The 22,029-nt window shown below is 40.6% G+C and overlaps 1 protein-coding gene across 1 annotated transcript in view; it reads right to left on the bottom strand.

Moving 5' to 3' along the window:
* Positions 1-2,578, bottom strand: part of SNAPC3 (small nuclear RNA activating complex polypeptide 3) — a 243,388-nt gene extending 240,810 nt beyond the window's left edge. The window contains exon 1 of the mRNA XM_078675911.1: positions 2,264-2,578. Coding sequence (XP_078532037.1) covers positions 2,264-2,529 — 266 coding nt within the window. The 5' untranslated portion in view covers positions 2,530-2,578. The remainder of the gene's footprint in view (positions 1-2,263) is intronic.
* Between the last annotated feature and the right edge of the window lie 19,451 nt (positions 2,579-22,029).

The following is a 22,029-nucleotide window of genomic DNA, read 5'->3' as shown; positions in this document are numbered from 1 at the left end:
GCCCTGCTGCAAGTGATCGACGATGCGCTGTGTGTACTTGATATGGGGGAGTCTTGTCTTCTGATTCTTCAAGACCTTTCTGAAGCCGTTGACACTGTTAATAACAACACTCTCCTAAACACTTTACAACAGAGAATGGGCTGAGAAGGGACAGGCTTAAATGGTTTGCTTCATTCCTCTCGGGCAGATCCCAAGTGATTAAAATAGAGAAGAGCCTTTCGTCTTCAATTGTGGTAGGTCCAGGCGTCCCTCAAGGTTCGATCCTCGCACCCACTTTGTTCAATCTTTATTTGGAAGCATTGCGAAATATCCTAAGTGAATCTGGGATCCTTTACCATCTCAATGCGGATGACACCCAAATCTACCTAAAGGTGTCTTCCGCACACGACATCTCAATCTTCAACACTACTCACAATTCTATTCAAAAATGGATGTTAGCTCATCCACTCATTCTGAATCCTTCCAAAACTGAATTCCTCCTCCTCTCTACCTCACTCTCTCCAACAATAAACCTATTGTTGTCGACAGTGCTAAATCCCTTGGTGCCATACTTGACAAAAGGCTCAATCTACTCTCCCACATCAATTCCATTACAAAGAATGCGCGTTACAAACTGCGGCTTCTCTTGGAGATTCAATGTTTCTTTCCGGAACAAGACCTAAAAACCTTGGTCCAATCTCTGGTCCTTTCTAGATTGGACTATTGCAATTTCTCTTCTTGCTGGCCTACCCAAATCCCACCTTTCCCCTCTTAAATCTGTTCTCCATCCAGTGGCTCGTTTTGTCTTTGGGGCCAAAAGAAGTGACCACATCACACCCATTTGGTCTTCTCTTCGCTGGCTTCCCATCAAAGCAAGGTCAATCTACAAGACTGCCTGTATCACCCACAAGGTCTTGCACACTCCCTCCCCTCAATACCTGGCGAATAAACTTAAAATCGCTGGAGGCTCTAGGCCTTCTCATAATGCAGAAAATTTACCGCTTGAACCTCCCACCTTCAAAAGGGAAAGATTGATGGCTCAATCCTTCTCAGGCAATGCGGTTAGAATCTGGAACTCGCTTCCCCCACTACTCCGTACCACCACCTCTACCCGGACCTTCAAAACTGACCTCAAATCTGTTCTCTTCCAAAGACAATTCCAGAATTAATACAGCCCTTTTCATGTCGCTCAAGGAAGTGCTTACATTGTTGTAAATATGTAATCTATGCCTGTACGATCCTCATCCTAATGTGTTTTTTTTTGTGCGACTACCACCTATTGTTTTATTTTACTGTTTCTTCTAGCTCATTTGTAACTGTAACGTGTAAATATGTAAAATTTCTCCTCATATAACGTACTTGGTTCTTTGTGTAGCGCTCTGACACCTTTGGGTAAAGTCTGCGCTATAAAAAATGCATTTAAATAAAATAAAAATTCAAAATAAAAAAATTGACAAACAGCAAATCCAAGTAGGGCAGCACACTGCGCTATGCACAAATGTTTAGCTTGCGTGTTTTTAAGCCACAACCTTAATTACATTGGCCACGCCCCTTTGAAAGACACCGCCCTCGTTTTTTCATCCCACTTAAAGCCCTGCCTACAAATAGGAACACTGCAAACAGGTTAGCAAAAGAAGACAGCACTAGCACACTAACACTGTTCAAATATGAAAATCTCACACACAGTATCAAAAATTGGCAGCCCTGCTGATGGACTTTATCCCAACACAAAGATCGTTAGCTTGTCAAGAAGGCTGACCAGGCGTTTCGGATTTGTCACAACAGGCCCGCTTTTGCAACAGTTATCCTGGCAAATTTAGCGGATTTCCAGGTTTTCACAAAGGAGCGACTGGAAACGGAGGGAGGCGTGTCTTAATATGTATTCCAAGGAAGGACGAGTCAGCATTTCTTATCAGAAAGCAATTTAATTAGTACATAACAGGCTGGGTGTACAAGCTGCATTTATGTAGTCATTTTGTGCATCGTTGTATGTACTCCTATGTTGATAAGCGCTGTCATTTAAGTCGTCACTACCACTCAGATATAACATTGTAGTCCTTCTTCTACGTCTACTAAACGACCCGGTTTTTGGCTTTCAAAAACCTGGTCACCGTATTGTCATTAGAACACACAATGCATGGGCAGAGGCGGCCGCCATGTAAGGTGTGGGCAACAAGCAACGTAGCGGACTGGTGGAAGCGTTGCGCCCTGAGACATATATTGGCTTATGTCCGCAGTTCCTGTTACTCTGTAAGAATTTCTTCTTTCAGTGAAACAACCTTACCTGCAGACAACGCGCAGCTCCGCCGCAATCTCCGCGTTGCATCCCAACTCTTCTACCACTGCGAGTTCTTCCTCCTCCGCATCGACTTCCTCCTCTTCCTCCAAGGCGAGGTCCCGGAGTAGCAGCACCTCTCGCCACAGCGTGCCCAGGGATCCCACGTGAAAGGTTTTGCTACTTACATCCTGGACGTCATATTCGGGCACGGTGCACCGTTCTCCTCGTGTGCTCTCCTCCCCGCGGAAGATCTCTTCCATGTTGCTCTGCATTTCGATTCTAAGCTTCTGCGATAGGGCATTGCTCTTCCAACAGACAGGCAGGCGCTTTGTATTGTGGGGCTTGTAGTTTTCATGAGCATTTTTGAAGGTTTGGGTTTATATTTTAGCGGCTGCCAAGGAGGCTGCTAGCAGGGGACATCTCTTTAATAACTGTTTTTCTTTTGTTGGTTATTGACCGAAAGTTTAACGATTCATATTTCCATCTATACATTTCTTATGAAAATACCAAATGAACTACAGTCCCCAAAAAGCACGGATGGACAAGCGCGCGTACTTGAACTGCTCGAGGAATAAAGAAGACGGGTGGAAAGATAAGCTCACAAAATACTCGCTTAACTCCGGGGCCTGTTAAAAGGGGTTGTACTATCAAAGGTAGGCAGCATTTCAAATGTAACATATTATATTTACTGAACGTTAAATAATGAAACCAAGTACATTTAATCAGGCTTTAGATTTCCATACAATGTTTTTTCCAAATATGATTTAGTATGTCATGTAATTTTCAGCAAATCATAGGCCGTCCCTGTCAACATCAAAAGCACACGTATCTTTTTAAATGGAGCACACCTCCATACTACCTGATTATAATTGCCCGATAAATGCAAAATGTGTCACAACATATGGCACCAAACTGGTGGTCTCACTTCAATTTATTCCTATGCATTTTTGTCTGAATAAATAATCATATTTGTCTTCTCGGAAGATCAAGTTGGCTCACAAATATTTGTTTTTCAAACACACTACACATCCACATACAAAGTCCATGAGGACTTAACCTGATCCAAGCAACATTTCCACCAAACCATGGGCCCACTGTATCACCCTCCAGCCAATAAGTCCTCGGAAGTTATAGACAAATAAGTAACTATCAGTTCTCTCTTGAAGCTCAACTTGGTTCATCAATATTAGTAATAATCCTAATAAATGGAGCATCCATATAAACTGCCTGAATGCACATTGTCTGAGCCAATCAAAATTTCTCACAACAGGTGGCACCAAACAGGTCATCGTCCCTTCAGAGCATTCTTATGCAATTAGGCCGAAGCAGTTTGTCCGAATAAGTAAACATCTTTTTTCACATGAAGCTCTTAGCTCATGATGGAGCGAGATAGAAAACAAAATTTTGTTTAAACTCGCAAAGTCACATTTCCATAACATGAATAAAATTATTAATGATGTGTGATATGTTGTGCTAATACAACCTAGATTAAACTTTACACGTGGGGGGACTAACATGTGTGCTCATAAACGTGCATAAATGTTGCATCTTTTTGTTCGTGCAAAATAATAAAATAATTTATTGTTTTCGTTTTTGTCATTACTAACTGCTGCATATTTAAAATAAGCATGTGCTTGTTTTGCTTTTCCTTGTCTGTGTGATGTCATTTCTACTATTCTAGGTGCATATGGGTCTCATAGAAAACGGAGACTGGTAAATATAAACGCTGCTTTATTTGTTTGCAATGGCTAGGTAACATTTTGATTAATCGGGTGGGTTAATTATTTAGTAAACCATGGGGTGGATACAGAATATACTTTATTTCTTACATTAATACTTTTCTTGTGTTTGTTTTATACTAGAAATCATAAGTTGCCTGCTTTTGAGGCCTAGCTATTTGAGCCGCAAAATAAAAGCTGATCTGAATTTCTGCAGAAAGTCACGAGACGCCCATTCTGAATTAAAACGTTTATTGAAGCTGCATTCACAAAGCAAAAACTGATGAGCTGACATCATTCTGTCGGACATGGCCAAGGTCGAAAGTGAACTTTTTGTCAGTCCTTAACTTGGCATCCGCGGAAGTTGCACTGAAAGACTATGGAAGCTGCGAGGATAACTTAAAACAAAGTTGCAATCGCAGGAAGCCTCTGGCTTCACGTGGAAGAGACAATGGTCTTTGTAAGACATGATTTTGTGGAACTTTTTAAGAATCGGGTGACATGTCACTTGTCACTCTCAGCCAATGGGACGTCGAGTATTTCTGAAAATTTTCCTTCGCTAGTTTAGTTAGCGTAGAAAGGTATAAAAAGTCATGCCCTTAGGGTTGGGCTGGCTGCTGCTTTCTGACTTTCCGATGAGGGTGATGTGCTGCTGGACTTTGCGTGGAGCACGTAAGAATCCTCAAAGAACTTTATTTTAATTTCTGTCTATTTAGCTCAGTTAGGGAAATAGGTTTTAGAAATGCTAAACTTTATATAATTTCTTTAAATTGATTCAATTGCTTAAACTGTATTTTTCTTATTTCTTACTATCATGCTTGCTTTAATGCTAATAAAATTTAATTATAAAACTTACAACTTATATACCATAATTTAGAAAATAAAATCTTACTTTTGACAAACAAGCTGGTCTTGGTTATTTAGAAGTATAGGTTACCATTAGCTAGATCACGTCGCCTATGGTGGTCGTTTAAATGGTTGAGTTTTATTCTAATGACAATATTCTTTCTGCAAATGTATAAAAATGTATATATTGTGTAGATAATGTGTATATAGATTTATTCTGACCACCTGATTCAGTAGGCCCAAAATATATCAGGTTCATAAATGGGTCCATGTTTAGTATAGAATTTTGTTTATAGGTTATGAAGTTGGGTAGCGTAGTTTATGATATATTTTCTATAGCCCGCTGGATCAATTATCTGGTAGCAGAAATTGATGGTTGCTAAGCGGTAACCAAGGTAACATGTTGGTTGCTAAGGATTGCGTCATGGTATGCAAATAGGATTAATGTTTTAACACTCGTTAAGTTCGTTTTTCGTGCCTATCTGTAAGCTATACCGGTATAGATTGTGTGGCGAGAAATTAGTCACGCAAGCCATCTGTTCGTTTGTAGTGATATCGCCGAGTATCACAAGAGGTATCGCCGTGTACCATAGTGTTGTCGCCGAGCAGCACAGTTTTAGGGCTAGGTCTGAATCTTGTATAGTGAGGATTTTCTAAGAAATCAAAGCAGCATGAGAATAGGGACAAAGCGCCTTCCATAAAACTCACTGTGATGAGAGTATTAGTTATATCCGAGCTTGAATGAAGGGTAAAATTTAACGTCGGTGCATGATTATCTATAAACAGGTTAGAGTCCTGTACGGGTACATGTTTCATATCTATAAACAGGTGAGAGCCCTGTACGGATAACGTCGTTATTTTGCTAACGGTGCATGATTTCTATAAACAGGTGAGAGTCCTGTACGGATTTCGTGTGTGTTTGAATTTAGGGAATTTTCCGTATAAAAGTGCGAGTTTGAATTGTATTTTATGTTCAAGTGGAACTCTTAGAACTTTCACTTCGCGGTGGGTTCAGAGCAAAGCGAGTTCATAATTATACGTGTTAGAAGGGTGGGGTAAGGTTACTCTACTGACAATTGAATATTATCCTTAGTGTGAATAGCGCCGTCTATTCCGAAGTGTGGATACTTGAATGTGTGTAAACTATCCTAATTAGTGAAACGAACAGATGTTGTCTTTATAAGTCATTGTTAAGAATTAATTTACACTGAAAAGTGTTCTTAAAATGGCGCTGTGAAAAGAATTTGTGAAGGAGGGGTAAGCGCCAGGAGTGAGAAGCGAGAAACCGCAGCTGCTGTGTACGTCACAGAGCCGCGCTGGGATTGGGTGACCTACGTCACAAGCTGTATTCTGATTGGCTCCTGAGTCTCTGACGGCCTGTGAGCTGATTGGTCCTTAGGAAAATCTCCAAAATTATTGGTCGAGCTGAAAAGTGACGCAGCTCAACTGCCATTGGCTTGTTGGTGTGTTTCGCGCACGGATTGGTTGTTTTGCGGAACATCCCGGAAATATTTTACGAACGATTTTGTGAATTAAATTTTACTTTTGAAAATGAGTTATCATTTTAAACATGTTGAGAAAAAGACAACATTATTTCAAAAATTTAAGAATTTATTTTCACCTGACAAGAAAATCGAAACGCGAGGTGGTAAACTACTTCATAAGTATAAAACACCTGCAGCGTACATGGAAGGTGAATACGGATATCATACTGTCTTATGGTTCGACAGTTGGAAACGTTATACTAAAAACGATGGTGTTTTGGCTTGGCCTGATGATGGTTCATTTAATGTAAGAGTTTTAAGAAACTTACGAGAGAAAATGAATGCACTTGTTCCAAAACCGAGACCAACTCAATTTGAAGCTTTAGTTGAGTGGGAAGATGAGATGTATCAGTTACAAAGAGAAGCTAGTGGAATTAAAAGACCTTCTAAAAATCCATCATGGAAAAGAGAAACTCATGAAGATAGATTACGAATGTGGAGACAGGGAAACATGAGTGAAGGATTGTATTTAATTCATGAAATGGTAATGGGTTCTCCTACAGGAAAATCTATGGAAAGTGAATCTGAGGATGCAGTTATGGAAGAAATATATACAACTGCTAGAAATAAACAGCCTAATCAGCCTTTGAGACCTCCTAGATCATGGTCTACTCCGGTGGTTTCTACTGAAACTTCACCGAGTGCACCTCCAATTAATGAAGCTCCTAAACTTTATCCAAATAATTGTGAAATCACTGAAACTCCTAGAAGACCAGAATTTGAGAATGCTCGAAATGAGGGTAGACAATTTTCAATGACTCCAAGAGCAAGGGAACCTCCAAAAGATTATACAAGAGAGACAAGAAATGTTGATGAGGATGATTATAATGAATACTTAAGGTCTAAAGAAGAATTAATTAAAAGAATGACAAAAGGCATGGAAGCTGTTACAGTTCCAGTAACAATAGGTCCTGTTCAACCTGTATTTGATCAAAGAAATACAAACAAAACTGGATTAACTATTCCTTTAAATACAGAAATTCAAAAGCCTGCTGAAAAATTTTATTCAGACTTGACTGAATTAAACACTTCTAGATCGAGAATGCCTGATTTAACCTTTAATGAGGATTTATCTCCAAAAACACCAATGGGTGCTATGTCAGATGTAGGAAGTCCTGAAGTCAGGGTAACTACACCAAAGCTTGATGTGGCCAAATTAAAAGCAAATATTGAAGAATTAATAATTGGAACAATTGGCCCAGATAGTTTAAATTACTATCGAGATGATGAACTACTATTCATTTGCAAAAGTATTCAATGGAAAACGAAAAATAAATATGATCAATTAGAGGATCTAGCTGCAGAACTTGAAATCGATGTGAGTAAACAAAAGAATTTTGCAAAACATTACAGATTAGATTTCTCAGAAAGCGACATTGAGAGTTTGAACTCAATGGGAAGAATAGTTCACATTAAAGATTTAATTGTCTATATCAAAAAGCTAGGAGAACTGAACAAATGGAGAGTGAAATGGACTAAAAGGAAGGAAGATGAAAGATTAGAAAGAATGTCAAAACAATTTCCAATGAGAGAAGTTGCAGGTGGAGGATATGTTCATGTCCCATGGTCGAGACAGGACATTCTGTTATTCACAAATGACTTTCCAAAATTAAGAGAGAAACCTGTTGAGTGGTACAGGCAAGTCGATAGATTTATCAAAGTGTCAAAAGTTCTGTGGATTGATTTGGATGGATTTTTTGACATTGTTGTTCCATCTGATCTTTGGACAGAATGTAAAATATCTATTAGTTGGCCAAAAACAGAACCTGAGCGAATTAAAGAAACAGGTGCCCCAAATCCACTTGTAATGGATTTTTACGAGAAAGTAATTGTTTGGATGAAAAACAAAATTCCACCCAAAGAAGTTGATTGGGTTAAAATAGAAAGAACAGAGCAGGAAACAAAAGAATCAGTTCATTCTTTTTATGAAAGACTACTGTTAATCTTTAAACAATACAGTGGTTATGAAAAATTAGATGAGAAAGACATGAGTCATTTTATCTATAGATTTGTTTATGGACTAAAACCTGAAATTGGAGAAATGATCAGAACTAGTATTGTCGGATGGCAAGCACTATCTATTGATGATATTCTGAGAAAGGCAAAATATTGTAGCGATGAATTAGAAGTAAAACAGAAAAAGCTAAAAGAGAAAGCCATGTGGGCACAGGTAAAAGTGGCTGAGCAACAGATTGCCAGCATGGGAAATAAGAACACTAATTTTGTTCAAACTGGAAATACGAACCAGATACAAGGAAAGTTTAAAGGTAATAATTTCCAAAAGAAATTTAGCCCAAAAATAGAAGAGCTGAAACAAAGATTACCTTGTTTTAATTGTGGCGAAATTGGACATTGGAGGGACGAGTGTCCTCATCCTCCTAGAAACTTAAAGAATCCCTTATTGAATCCACAGATGCAGAATGGTGTTAACGTGCAGCAACAGCTACAGATGCAACAGGGGTTAAATGAATTTAATATTCAGCGACAATTACAACAACAGCAACAACAACAGGTGAATAATCGTCAAGACCAGTTGCCACAACCACCTTTTCCGAATTGTGGGGGAGTTCAAAAATATAATCCAAACGTGGGATTTCAGGGATGTGAACAGGTAATAAAACCACAAAAACAGCAAAAGCAGCAAAGGGTTCAAATGCAAAATGCTTCACAACAATTTTTATTAACAGAAAGCCAAGACAGTGATTCTGATGATTATTGCTGACGGTGCCCGAGAGAGGAGGAAGAGTGTGTTGTTGGAGCCACTCTTGAGGTTGACCAGTCTGGTCCTTATGTAAACGGGAAAGTTAATGATGTAGACATCACTTTTCTAGTGGACACTGGTGCTACCCGTTCTACTGTTAGATCAGTGGAAATTGAAAACCTACCTCTCTCTGGGGATACCATCCAAGTTGTGGGAGTAAGTAATCAGCAAATTAAAACAGACTTAACTGATCCAGTACCAGTTGAAATTGGAAATTACAGAGACAAACACAGATTTGTGGTTTGTAATAGTAGTCCAGTAAATCTATTAGGTAGAGACATCCTATGTAAAATGAATTGCAGAATATATTGTTCTCCTGAAGGAGTTGAATTACAAACAATGGAGGAAGATGGTTTGTACAGAATGACAATGATGATGATGGAAACAGAAGAAACAAAATTGTTTCCTGCATTTGAAGAAAAAGATTTACCTGAAGAGCTAAAAGAAACAGTGAAATCTGAAATATGGGATTTTACTGGGAATGAGATGGGTCTGATGAAAAACGTAGATCCTGTTAAAATTGCATTGAAACAGGGAATAGAATTTCCAAACACTCCACAGTATAAAATGAAAACAGAGACAATTGAAGGTATTACACCTGTAATTAAAAAATTAATCAAGCAAGGTGTATTGGAAGAAATGAAGAGTAGCTCTTGTAATTCACCAATTATGGGAGTTAAAAAGGCTAACGGAACATTTAGGATCGTACAAGATTTGAGAAAGGTTAATCAAATTGTTATTCCATGTTGTCCTGTGGTTCCAAATCCAGCAGTGATTCTATTTCAGATTCCATATGATGCTGAATGGTACACAGTCATTGACCTTTGCAATGCATTCTTTACTGTTCCTCTACACCCAGACAGTTATGAAATCTTTGCTTTCAGATTCCAAGGTAAGACCCTTGGATGGACAAGAATCCCTCAGGGCTATACAGAAAGTCCTTCAATCTTTAACGAACTGTTAAAAAGATCATTAGAAGATTTAGACTTACCAGGTAGGTCTACGTTGGTGCAGTATATTGATGATTTGTTAATAGCTGCTAAGACAAGAGAAAATTGTGTAACAGACACAATAATTCTGTTAAATCGCCTTGCAGAAGAAGGACATAAAGTGTCCCCAGCAAAATTACAGTTTTGCAAACAGGAAGTGAAATATCTTGGTCACAGAATTGCAAAAGGAAAAAGACAAGTAACAATAGAGAGAATAAAAATGATTCAAGCAATGTTACCGCCAAGAACACAAAGACAGGTCAGAATGTTCCTGGGAATGGTAGGATACTGTCGACAATGGATAAGTGGATTTTCAGTAATTGCGAAACCACTACAAAGACTGACCAAATCAGATGTAAAAGATCCAATTATTCTCAATGATGTTGAGATGGAATCTTTTGAAAACTTGAAAAAGAGCTTATGCCAAGCTCCTGCTTTGGGTATGCCAAATTATGAGAAAGATTTTGAACTGTATTGCAGTGAGAGAGAAGGATGTGCATTATCTGTGTTAATTCAGAGACATGGAAACCTAAAGAAACCTATTGCATATTTCTCTGCAGTTCTTGATCCAATTGCAAAAGCATTACCAGGTTGTTTAAAAGCAGTTGCAGCTACAAGTATTAGTCTTGAACAAAGTGAAGGAATCATTATGGGATTTCCTGTAAAAGTTTTTGTGCCTCATTCAGTTGAAATATTACTGACAAGAGGTAAGACTCAACATTTAACAAGTAGCAGATTGACAAAGTATGAGAAAATCATACTAGGAGCAGATAATGTTTCGATTTCAAGATGTTTGAATCTGAATCCTTCTACATTACTGCCTGATTCAGAAATTGTTAATGACATTGAGACAGAACATGAATGTTTAGATGTCATGGAATTCTGCACAAAACCAAGAAAAGACATCAAAGACAGACCTTTGCCTGAATCGGATTTTGTCTACTTTGTAGATGGCTCATGCTTAAGATCCGAAGGTGGTGTCTTGAAAGCTTCATACTCAGTTTGTACAGTTGAAAACATTAAAGAAGCATCATGTCTTGAAGGAGTTCGTTCAGCTCAAGTAGCTGAATTGATTGCTTTAATTCGTGCATGTGAAGTATCAAAGGATATAAGAGTTACCATCATTACTGATAGTCAGTATGGGTACGGAGTTGTGCATGATTATGGACAACTCTGGTCACAGAGAGGATACATGACATCAACAGGGTCACCAATTAAAAATGCAGTTTTCATTAGAAGATTAATTGAAGCAATACAATTGCCAAAAGAAATTGCCATAGTCAAGTGTGCAGCGCACACTAGAGGAACTGATTATATTTCCAAAGGAAATGCCTTCGCAGATGAAACAGCAAAGTACTGTGCAAGGAAAAATTATTCTTACAATCGGAATAGAAGTACAGAAACTGATTCAAATTCATTAATGCTAACAACTATTGTAGAAACATGGAATGAGATTAGAGATTTACAAAACGAAGCAGATGATGAAGAAAAAGACCAGTGGTTAAGATCAGATTGTAGACAACGTGATGAAGATGGAGTGTGGGTTTACAAAGATGGGAGAGTAGTTTTACCAAATTGCATGATTTCTGACATGGCCAGATTATATCATGGTCCTGCTCATTTAGGAAGAGATTCTATGGTCAGACTGTTTAAAGAAACATGGTTCAATACCAAATTTAGAACCATTGCAGAATCTTTTTGTCAAAGGTGTTTATCATGCCAACAAATGAATCCTAACAGAAAATCAGTGGTGGGGACAGGAATAATTGGTCGAGAAGGTGGTCCCTTCACCAGGTTACAAATAGATTTCATTGAAATGCCCTTACACAACTGTTTGAAATATGTACTTGTAATTGTATGCTTGTTCTCAAGGTGGGTAGAAGCTTTTCCTACACGACATTGTGATTCAATTACAGTAGCAAAACTAATGCTCAGAGAAATCATCCCAAGGTACGGTTTTCCAGTCACTATTGAGAGTGATGGAGGAAGTCATTTTGATAACAAACTGTTGAAATTAATTTGCGAAGCTATGAGTATTGAGCAGAAAATACACTGTGCATACAGACCAGAGGCATCAGGTGTAGTTGAACAAATAAATGGAACTATCAAAAACAGAATTGGAAAAATGTGTCTAGAGACAGGAGTTAAGTGGACTGATGCTCTTCCACTTGTTTTGATGTCAATAAGAAGTACACCAGATAAAAAGACAGGTTTGAGTCCTCATGAAATTTTGATGGGAAGAGTTATGAGGCAAGCTTTTGTACCTGTAGGTAAACTGTTGAGCATAAATGACAGTGCAATTTTGGATTACTGTAAAAGGTTATCTGATATGGTAACTTCTGTGTCTAATCAGGTGGGAACTGAAGCACAATCAAATGACAAAGTTTTGACACATGATCTGAGACCTGGAGACTGGGTCAGAACGAAAGTACATCGGAGGAGGAATTGTCTATCTCCTAGATGGCAGAAACCTAGGCAGGTAATCTTGATCACTACTAATGCTGTAAAGTGCAGAGGATTGAAGCGCTGGATTCATCCAAGTCATACTATTCCAATACCAACTCCTGAGAATTCTGATGTTGAAAGTGATACCACAGATGACTCTGATTCTGAAGCAGAAGACAGAACAGAAGGTGAAGTAATTCCAGATTCTGAAGATCGACAAGAAAGTCGACATCTGGAAACTGTGCCAGTGAATGGAAATCTGACAAGAAAAGACTTAGAAATAATTGAAATAGATTCTGAAGGTGAAGAGAATCTGCTAAAAGGAAAGATAACTGAGGATTCGGTTGTCTATGTTGAAGACAGAGAAGCTGAACCAAAAGAAGTTTCAGACCAGGAGAGTATCGAAAGGCAGAGAACAAGCTCTGAAGTAAGGAACAAAAATCCGAAATCTGGGAAGCTAGAGGTAATTGAGGAAGAGGAGGAGAACGAATTACCGAGTACCAGTGATGGAAGACAAAGTGAAGTTCCTGAAGGAGTGAAATTGCCGAATAGAGAAGTTCCTGAGTCAATTGAAATTTCAGACTACGAAACTGAGGAAAGTGACGTGGAAGGTGGAAGTGAAAGCAGAAAGAAAAGGACTTGGAAATCAGAATCGAATAATTCTGAACCAAAGAAAAAGTACGTGAGAAAAGCAGACTACTGGCCTGGTGGAAGATTGAGAGTCAGATTGATCAAAAAGCCAATAGAACAAGTTGAAGAAATCAGTAGTCAAAAGAGTCCTGGAAAAGAGGTTGGAGTTGGAAGGAAAATAGAAGTGATATCAAGAAAAGGGAAGAGAATAATTAGACCAAACCAGAAATACAAGTCTCCTGAGTGGACTTACTTAGTGATTCCACCTGTTATAGACATATATGATAGTAGTGAAGAAGAAAACGAAATCCAAGAAATTAGTGACAATGATTGAAGTACAGATTTATTAAATTGGCATAAGGCTGAAGAAATCCTGTTAGTTGACACAAGGTCGAAGAAAAACTGTCTAGTAGAAGAAAAACTTATGTATGACATAAGGTCGAAGAAATCTTGTTTAGGGTTATAAAAAGAAAAATATTTTAAAAGGGGGGTGTATATAAATTTTAAAATTTATTTTTATTTTTTATTTTATTTTTGAGGCTAAAACTAACCTAAAAATGCCTTACATTAAGGAGAGCACTTCAAAATGCTCTGTTTTTAAAAGATGCTGTAAGATGACTCTGGTGTGTCTGCTCATTTTAGTTCTGCTCTGGTTGGTACTAGCTGTGATTATACCTTTAGAAATGAATAGAGAATTACACAAAGTTAATTTAACAAGCAAAGCTCTGGTTAGCCAAACTAAACATAGTGCATCTGCAAAAGTAATTGATCATCAGCCTAACATTCATCAAGATAAATCAATAGGTGATTTTTCAAGCAATACTTTCACAAAGCTTTTGAGTGAATATGTAAAGGTAATGGATGCAAAGGATTGTTATGTGTGCGTTAAGTTACCCGCTTCTGTTTCTGAGGGAGTAACATATAATATGCTTCCTCTCACTTATGCTGTTACATGTAGTGTATTAACTAGTTTATTTTATCAAACTGGTCGTTTAGAATATTACTATTCAAATTATGATGAGATTTTTGCTAATGTTAAAATTGATAATGCTTTAAATAAGCATAAGAAAGCTAAACAATTAAGAGAATATTTCCTTGTTACTAACGAACTCACTTATGAGTATGCTTACAAGAATAATCTAACATGTAAATTAAGTGCTGAAGGGAAGAAATTTTTGAATATGGTTGAGGAGAGAAGAGCAATTTATAAGAGAAATGAATTAGTCAAGCAGACTAAGTCATCATTCTGGCAAAAAGAGGATGAGAAACTAAATGGCAAAATGCTTGGAAATATTGCAATTCACATAGACAAACCTGTTAGTGGAAAGCTTTGCATTAGAAGAGATAACACACTTTTTGATAATTATTTTGTAGGTGCAAGCAACTGTGAAGATACTTATCAGATTTTGGGAGGTTGGGGATTTAAAGGTGGAAAAGATCCTATCTTTCCTGGAATTTATTTTGTTTGTGGTGACAAAGCCTACTACAACCTTCCAGACCATTGGTATGGAACTTGTTATGTGGGAATTGTTTTTCCTAAAGTGTTTCATGTTGACAGAGATTCAGAAGGATTATTTAAAATTCATAATTATGTAAATAGAGCTAAAAGAGAAACTTTTACCGAAGTTCTGGGAGATATTTTCCAAGCTGTAATACCTTTTGTTGGTATAACCCTAAATGCAGGGAGAATCAGAAAATTGTCCACTATAGTCGATAGATTATCAACTGACACTGCTGATGGGTTTCAATTAGTGAATGTTGAAGTTATTGCAATTAGATCCATGGTAATTCAAGACCGTCTTGCTTTAGATATACTCCTAGCAAAGGAGGGAGGAGTCTGTGGCATTTTACATGTCCAACATTGCTGTACATATATACCGGATGAAAGTAAAAATATTGAAATGTATATTAAGAATATTACACAAATGCATTCTGAAATAATTCCTTTAGAAGAAGAAGATTTTACTGGGAAACTTTCAAATAGGTTTCAAGCAATTAAAAACTGGTTTCATAATATCGGAAGTTCAATTCTTGGCAAGATTCTGGCACCTTTGATTATAATTATATTCATTTTTATTTTGACTAAAGTAGGTTGTCTGTTGCATAAAAGAAAGAAGCATTTAAGAGAAAAGAAGAGAATTTATAAACTCAGAAAAGAAGAGGAAAGGGAGATTGAGTTGCAGGAGTTACATAGAGAGCGTCATGCTAATTGTAAAGATTATGCTGAAACAGATTTTTAGGTTTACTAATACAAATGAATTTGAATCGATTTCTTATAAAATAAATTTACCAAAATTTTGAGTGCTGGTGTGGTGATTTGTTAATCACCAGATGAGGGAGTTGATGGAGCGAGATAGAAAACAAAATTTTGTTTAAACTCGCAAAGTCACATTTCCATAACATGAATAAAATTATTAATGATGTGTGATATGTTGTGCTAATACAACCTAGATTAAACTTTACACGTGGGGGGACTAACATGTGTGCTCATAAACGTGCATAAATGTTGCATCTTTTTGTTCGTGCAAAATAATAAAATAATTTATTGTTTTCGTTTTTGTCATTACTAACTGCTGCATATTTAAAATAAGCATGTGCTTGTTTTGCTTTTCCTTGTCTGTGTGATGTCATTTCTACTATTCTAGGTGCATATGGGTCTCATAGAAAACGGAGACTGGTAAATATAAACGCTGCTTTATTTGTTTGCAATGGCTAGGTAACATTTTGATTAATCGGGTGGGTTAATTATTTAGTAAACCATGGGGTGGATACAGAATATACTTTATTTCTTACATTAATACTTTTCTTGTGTTTGTTTTATACTAGAAATCATAAGTTGCCTGCTTTTGAGGCCTAGCTATTTGAGCCGCAAAATAAAAGCTGATCTGAATTTCTGCAGAAAGTCACGAGACGCCCATTCTGAATTAAAACGTTTATTGAAGCTGCATTCACAAAGCAAAAACTGATGAGCTGACATCATTCTGTCGGACATGGCCAAGGTCGAAAGTGAACTTTTTGTCAGTCCTTAACTTGGCATCCGCGGAAGTTGCACTGAAAGACTATGGAAGCTGCGAGGATAACTTAAAACAAAGTTGCAATCGCAGGAAGCCTCTGGCTTCACGTGGAAGAGACAATGGTCTTTGTAAGACATGATTTTGTGGAACTTTTTAAGAATCGGGTGACATGTCACTTGTCACTCTCAGCCAATGGGACGTCGAGTATTTCTGAAAATTTTCCTTCGCTAGTTTAGTTAGCGTAGAAAGGTATAAAAAGTCATGCCCTTAGGGTTGGGCTGGCTGCTGCTTTCTGACTTTCCGATGAGGGTGATGTGCTGCTGGACTTTGCGTGGAGCACGTAAGAATCCTCAAAGAACTTTATTTTAATTTCTGTCTATTTAGCTCAGTTAGGGAAATAGGTTTTAGAAATGCTAAACTTTATATAATTTCTTTAAATTGATTCAATTGCTTAAACTGTATTTTTCTTATTTCTTACTATCATGCTTGCTTTAATGCTAATAAAATTTAATTATAAAACTTACAACTTATATACCATAATTTAGAAAATAAAATCTTACTTTTGACAAACAAGCTGGTCTTGGTTATTTAGAAGTATAGGTTACCATTAGCTAGATCACGTCGCCTATGGTGGTCGTTTAAATGGTTGAGTTTTATTCTAATGACAATATTCTTTCTGCAAATGTATAAAAATGTATATATTGTGTAGATAATGTGTATATAGATTTATTCTGACCACCTGATTCAGTAGGCCCAAAATATATCAGGTTCATAAATGGGTCCATGTTTAGTATAGAATTTTGTTTATAGGTTATGAAGTTGGGTAGCGTAGTTTATGATATATTTTCTATAGCCCGCTGGATCACTCACCAATATTCATATTTATCCTAATAAATGGAGTGACCCTCCTTACTACCTAAATGTAAATTTCCTGAGCCAAGCAGCAGTTATCACAATGGGTTGCACCAACAGGATGCTCTCACCTCGATGCATTCATACGCAGTTACACAGGAATAAGTAACCATACTTGCCATAGAGGAAAATTCCCATTTGTTTACAAATATTGATGATGTTTTTCAATCAATCAATCAGGGGCCAGTGTCGCATGGCTACTCACCCATGAGTGTCTCAAGGTGTGGGGGGAGGGGGCTGCTGGTCCTTCTGGGTGTAGGAGCATTCGAAGAGCCAGGACTTGAGGTCCTTCTTGAATTGGGTCAGCGACGTGGATTGCCTGAGGTGGAGAGGCAGGTCTTGGCGACTAGGTAGGATGCTCTTCCTCTGGTACTGGTCTTTTGAATCCTGGGGACGGAGTCTAGGGCGAGTTAGGCATAATGGAGTTATGTTATATGCAGTTTTATAATGCGCTCAATTACTGCCGGAGTATCCTGGCGCGGAATCCTGGAAGGAAAGTGCAAAAGGCCATAACAGACGAAGGAGCATCTAAAAAGCGATTTTAAACAGATAAGTTTTCAAAGCTTTTTTAAAAAGACCAAAGTTCAAGTTAGACCGCAGGGGCAAAGGGAGGCCATTCCAGGCGGTCGCCGCTCTAACTGCAATTGACTGCCCGCTTAGCAGAGATCGCCGAAATCGAGGGACCTGCAACAGATGTTGGGCGGCAGAGTGCAAAGGTCGATTGGGGAGATAGCGGCAAAACCTTTTCATCAAATAGGTAGGGCCATGGCCATAAATGGCTTTATGGGCCAAAGTAAGTATTTTGAAGATGATGCGCTGCGGCACTGGCAGCCAATGAAGCCTCTGCAAGTGGGCCCGAACACTCATGCGACTTGAAATGTTGCATAAAAGTCTGGCTGTGGCATTTTGAATGACCTGAAGGAGCCCCACCAGATAGGCCGGGGACCCACTTAACAGAGCGTTAGCATAGTCAAGGCGCGAGAGAATTAATGCTCTGGCCACTGTTTCTCTCGCTGTGGATGGAAGATAGGGAAAGAACTTCCGCAGAGCTTTCAGGGTGCCAAAGCATCCACCCGTCAATTTCTTGATGTGGGCCTCAAATGAGAGATCTTCCCCGAACCAAACTCGCAGATTCTTAGCCGGGATGTTAACAGAGCAGGGCAATGGAAAGCCGGTCGACCAGAGTGCTTCTCTAAATCGAGAGGGAAACTGACCGTACAAGAGAATTTCAGTCTTATCCTCATTACATTTCAGTAGGGCGGCTGCCAGCCAGTTAAAGACCGAGGACAGACAGGACCGAATCGTACCTGTGTCCAGGTCAGCACCGGGCCACGTAAACAACAGCTGTGTGTCGTCGGCGTAGGCTATAATTTTGGCCCCTAGTTGTTCCGCCATCATAATCAGGGGGGTCAGATACACATTAAATAGCAGCGGGCTCAACGTTGAGCCCTGAGGGACCCCCGTCGAAAGTGGTTTAACTGTTGATGAAAATGGGGGAAGCCAGACCTGCTGAGACCTGGATGAAAGAAAGGAACCCAGCCAGTCCAGGGCCAAACCCGAAACGCCGATGTCAGCAAGGCGAGAAAGAAGGAGCTGATGGGGAACCGTGTCAAACGCGGCAGAGAGGTCCAATAAAATTAGAGCCGCTCTGCCGCCGCTGTCCAAACAGTCTCTAATGGCTTTGGAGACCTCAACCAATGCTGACTCCATGCTATGAGCGGCACGGAAGCCAGATTGGGCAGGGTGTAAAGCCCCAGATGATTCAACAAAAGCGTTCAATTGCCGAAAAGCCATTTTTTCACAGACCTTAGCCATAGCAGGGAGTAATGAAATTGGCCGATAATTAGCGGGCAGTGATGGATCTAACCCGGCCTTTTTAAGCAGAGGCAGAAGCGTAGCCTGCTTCCACTCGACCAGAACAGTGGCTGACCTGAATGAAAGGCTGACAATGTGCGAGATCTCCTGACCCCGCGACTCCGCCAAGCACCCGAGCAGGGCAAGGGTCGGTGGGGGAACCGGTCTTCAGGGATTTAACCACCGCTAAGGTGTCATCTGCCGAGGGCGGCGCAAACTCTTCGAACATAGAGGAGGGGGCCCCGGATACTGGTGGGGGGTAAAAAATGGCACCAGAGCTCAAAGTAGGACTGATGGACCGAAGGCTAGCTTGAATCCCTGCAATTTTTTGCTAAAAAAACTAGGAAAGTTTCTCGCACCAGGCTGCCGAGGGTGGCACAGTTCGTTGCACGGCACTGGGGTAGAGGAAACTATTAACAATAGAAAAAATGTCACAACTGTTGTTATTAGCCTTATTGATCCTATCCGCAAAGTACTCACACTTTGCTGTTTTGATGCAAGCATAGTAGTTCCTCTGTGCCTCAGGCAGGGCCTCCTTGGCCATGGGACAATATGCGCGGCGCCACAGCCTCTCCAGCTTTTTACAGGCGAGTTTGAGATCTCGCAGGGAGGGGGAGAACTAGGGTTTGGAGGGAGATGACCGGGGTCTGTGACTGACATTCCCCTTAGAGGAAGAGTCCACCCCCGCCGAAACCCAAAGTTTAAAAGTTTGCACCGCAATGGCCAGTTCATTCCCCAACACGGGCCGACTCCTGCACAGGGAGGCAGACAGGGTGTGCAAATTAATCTTCTGAGAGCACCGCGGCAATAAAGCCGTGGGAGTGATTTTGCCGGCGGACCATGCAAATCTGATCAGCCGATGGTCAGACCACGTGAGAGCTACCGGTGAGTCAACCAAAAGAGGAAAATTTGAACAAATTACATCAAGAATACGGCCCCATCTCCTACCTCGTCAGGGGAATCAACATGAAGGATCCAGGGTTCTTTCAGAACAATTGCCAACCCCCCCTCTTCCCTGTACTCGATCTTTTCTACAGATCTTAAAGCCTCTGGGGATAGCCAGTTCGATGTCCGGTGCACTAGCGCTATTAAGCCATGTTTCTGTCACGAACAGAATATCCAGAGAGCCATCAGTAAGCAGTTCAAAAATGTCGGCTGCATGTTTGCTCATGGATCGAGCGTCAACCAGAGCCGCCGAGATAGAATGCGAGAGATTCGGGTGGCGGGAGGGAGCTGTGAGTGTTGAAGCGCAGCTGAAGCCACACAAAGTACATGGGCTAAATAGGTCGCGAGCCCCTGGCACCCGGACGGGCCCGAGCAGCTCATAGAACTAAGAAATAATAGCTGCTTGCACGTGTAAGAAATCCCTGCCGTTGCGGGGGAATGAACCAGTCGGGCAGCCTGGTCTGCGCCCAGCGCGCCCGAGGCGCGGACGGGCGCAGACACGCTGACCTTTGGCTTACCTTCGGCGCGCCCTCCACACGTGTCCGCTGCGCGTTCGGAAGGGCATGTTGAATTTATGCTAGAACCTCCCTCCCACAGCTGGACCGCTGCCACAGGTTCAGCCGGGGTCCGGGACTAGTAGTAAGATGGCCGCCCGCCCTCCACTCAAACGGCACACCAGCCGCGGTGGAACGGGGCAGGGAAGGCTCACCTCACCCTCAAAATGGTGACCAGGTAAATCGATCAGCCCCCCAATTGATTTTAAATGATTTTAGGTAGCAGGAAGGAAAAAACACAGGCTCAAAGGCGCGAGCCACGAAAATGTAAAACAGAGTAAAAACGCCTTTTAAAATATCAGCAAGACATTCACAAAGTCAAGGTATGGCCACAAAACAAAGCGGATCTGCATGGGAGCTGCCACCACCCACATTAGCCGCAGAGATCTCTGGCTACAGCTGAATTTATGCTAGAACCTCTCCCCCCACAGCTAGACCGCTGCCACAGGTTCAGCCGGGGTCCGGGACTAGTAGTAAGATGGCCGCCCGCCCTCCACTCAAACGGCACACCAGCCGCGGTGGAACGGGGCAGGGAAGGCTCACCTCACCCTCAAAATGGTGACCAGGTAAATCGATCAGCCCCCAAATGATTTAAAATGATTTTAGGTAGCAGGAAGGAAAAACACAGGCTCAAAGGCGCGAGCCACGAAAATGTAAAACAGAGTAAAAACGCTTTTTAAAATATCAGCAAGACATTCACAAAGTCAAGTTATGGCCACAAAACAAAGCGGATCTGCATGGGAGCTGCCACCACCCACATTAGCCGCCAGTTGTCTGGCGGGTAAGTGGAATGCGAGGCGGTGATTCAGGTATTCTGGTCCTTCGTTAGGGAGAGGCTTGTGTGAAGAGCTTGAAGTTGATTCTCTTGTTGACTTGGAGCCAGTGGAGTTGTCAAAGGTGTTGCATGATGTGGCTGTGGCAGGGGATGTGAGGACCAGTTTGGTTCGGCGTTTTTTACATTCTGTAGTTTCTGTTTTCGGGAGACGCCGGCGTAGAGTGCGTTGATGTAATCGAGGCTGCAGGTGATGAATGCGTTTGTGACTCTTTCTGGAGCCTGTTGGGATCCATCTGAATGTCTTTCAAAGCAGAAGGAGAGTGTGGAAGCAGACTGAGAAAACTGCGTTGTTTTAGCGTTTTAATGTGAGCGATGAGTCTAGTATGATGCAGAGGTTGCGTGCATGGTCCGTCGGGGTGAGAGGGGTTCCCAGAGCAGCTAGCCACAAAGAATCATCTCAGGCTAAATGGGTGGGTCCAATGATGAGTACTTCAGTCTTGTTCGATTTGAGCTCAAGCCAGCTATCTTTTATCCATGTAGCAACGTCCTTCATTCCGCTGTGTAAGTTGGTTCTGGCGGTTTTGGGTTCTTTTTTGAGGGAGAGGATCAGCTGGGTGTCGTCAGTGTAGGAGACAATGTTGAGTTAGTCACTTCTGACGATGGCTGCGAGGGGGGCCATGTAGACGTTGAAGAGGGTGGGGCTCCGGGAGGAACCCTGGGGCATTCCGCAGCTGAACTCTGTAGGTTCAGAGAGGAACAGGGGTAGTCTGACTCGCTGAGTCCGT

The sequence above is a fragment of the Lissotriton helveticus genome, chromosome 2_1 (assembly GCF_964261635.1).
Source record: "Lissotriton helveticus chromosome 2_1, aLisHel1.1, whole genome shotgun sequence".
Classification (NCBI taxonomy): Eukaryota; Metazoa; Chordata; class Amphibia; order Caudata; family Salamandridae; genus Lissotriton; species Lissotriton helveticus.
This window is presented reverse-complemented; position numbering and strand designations above follow the sequence as displayed.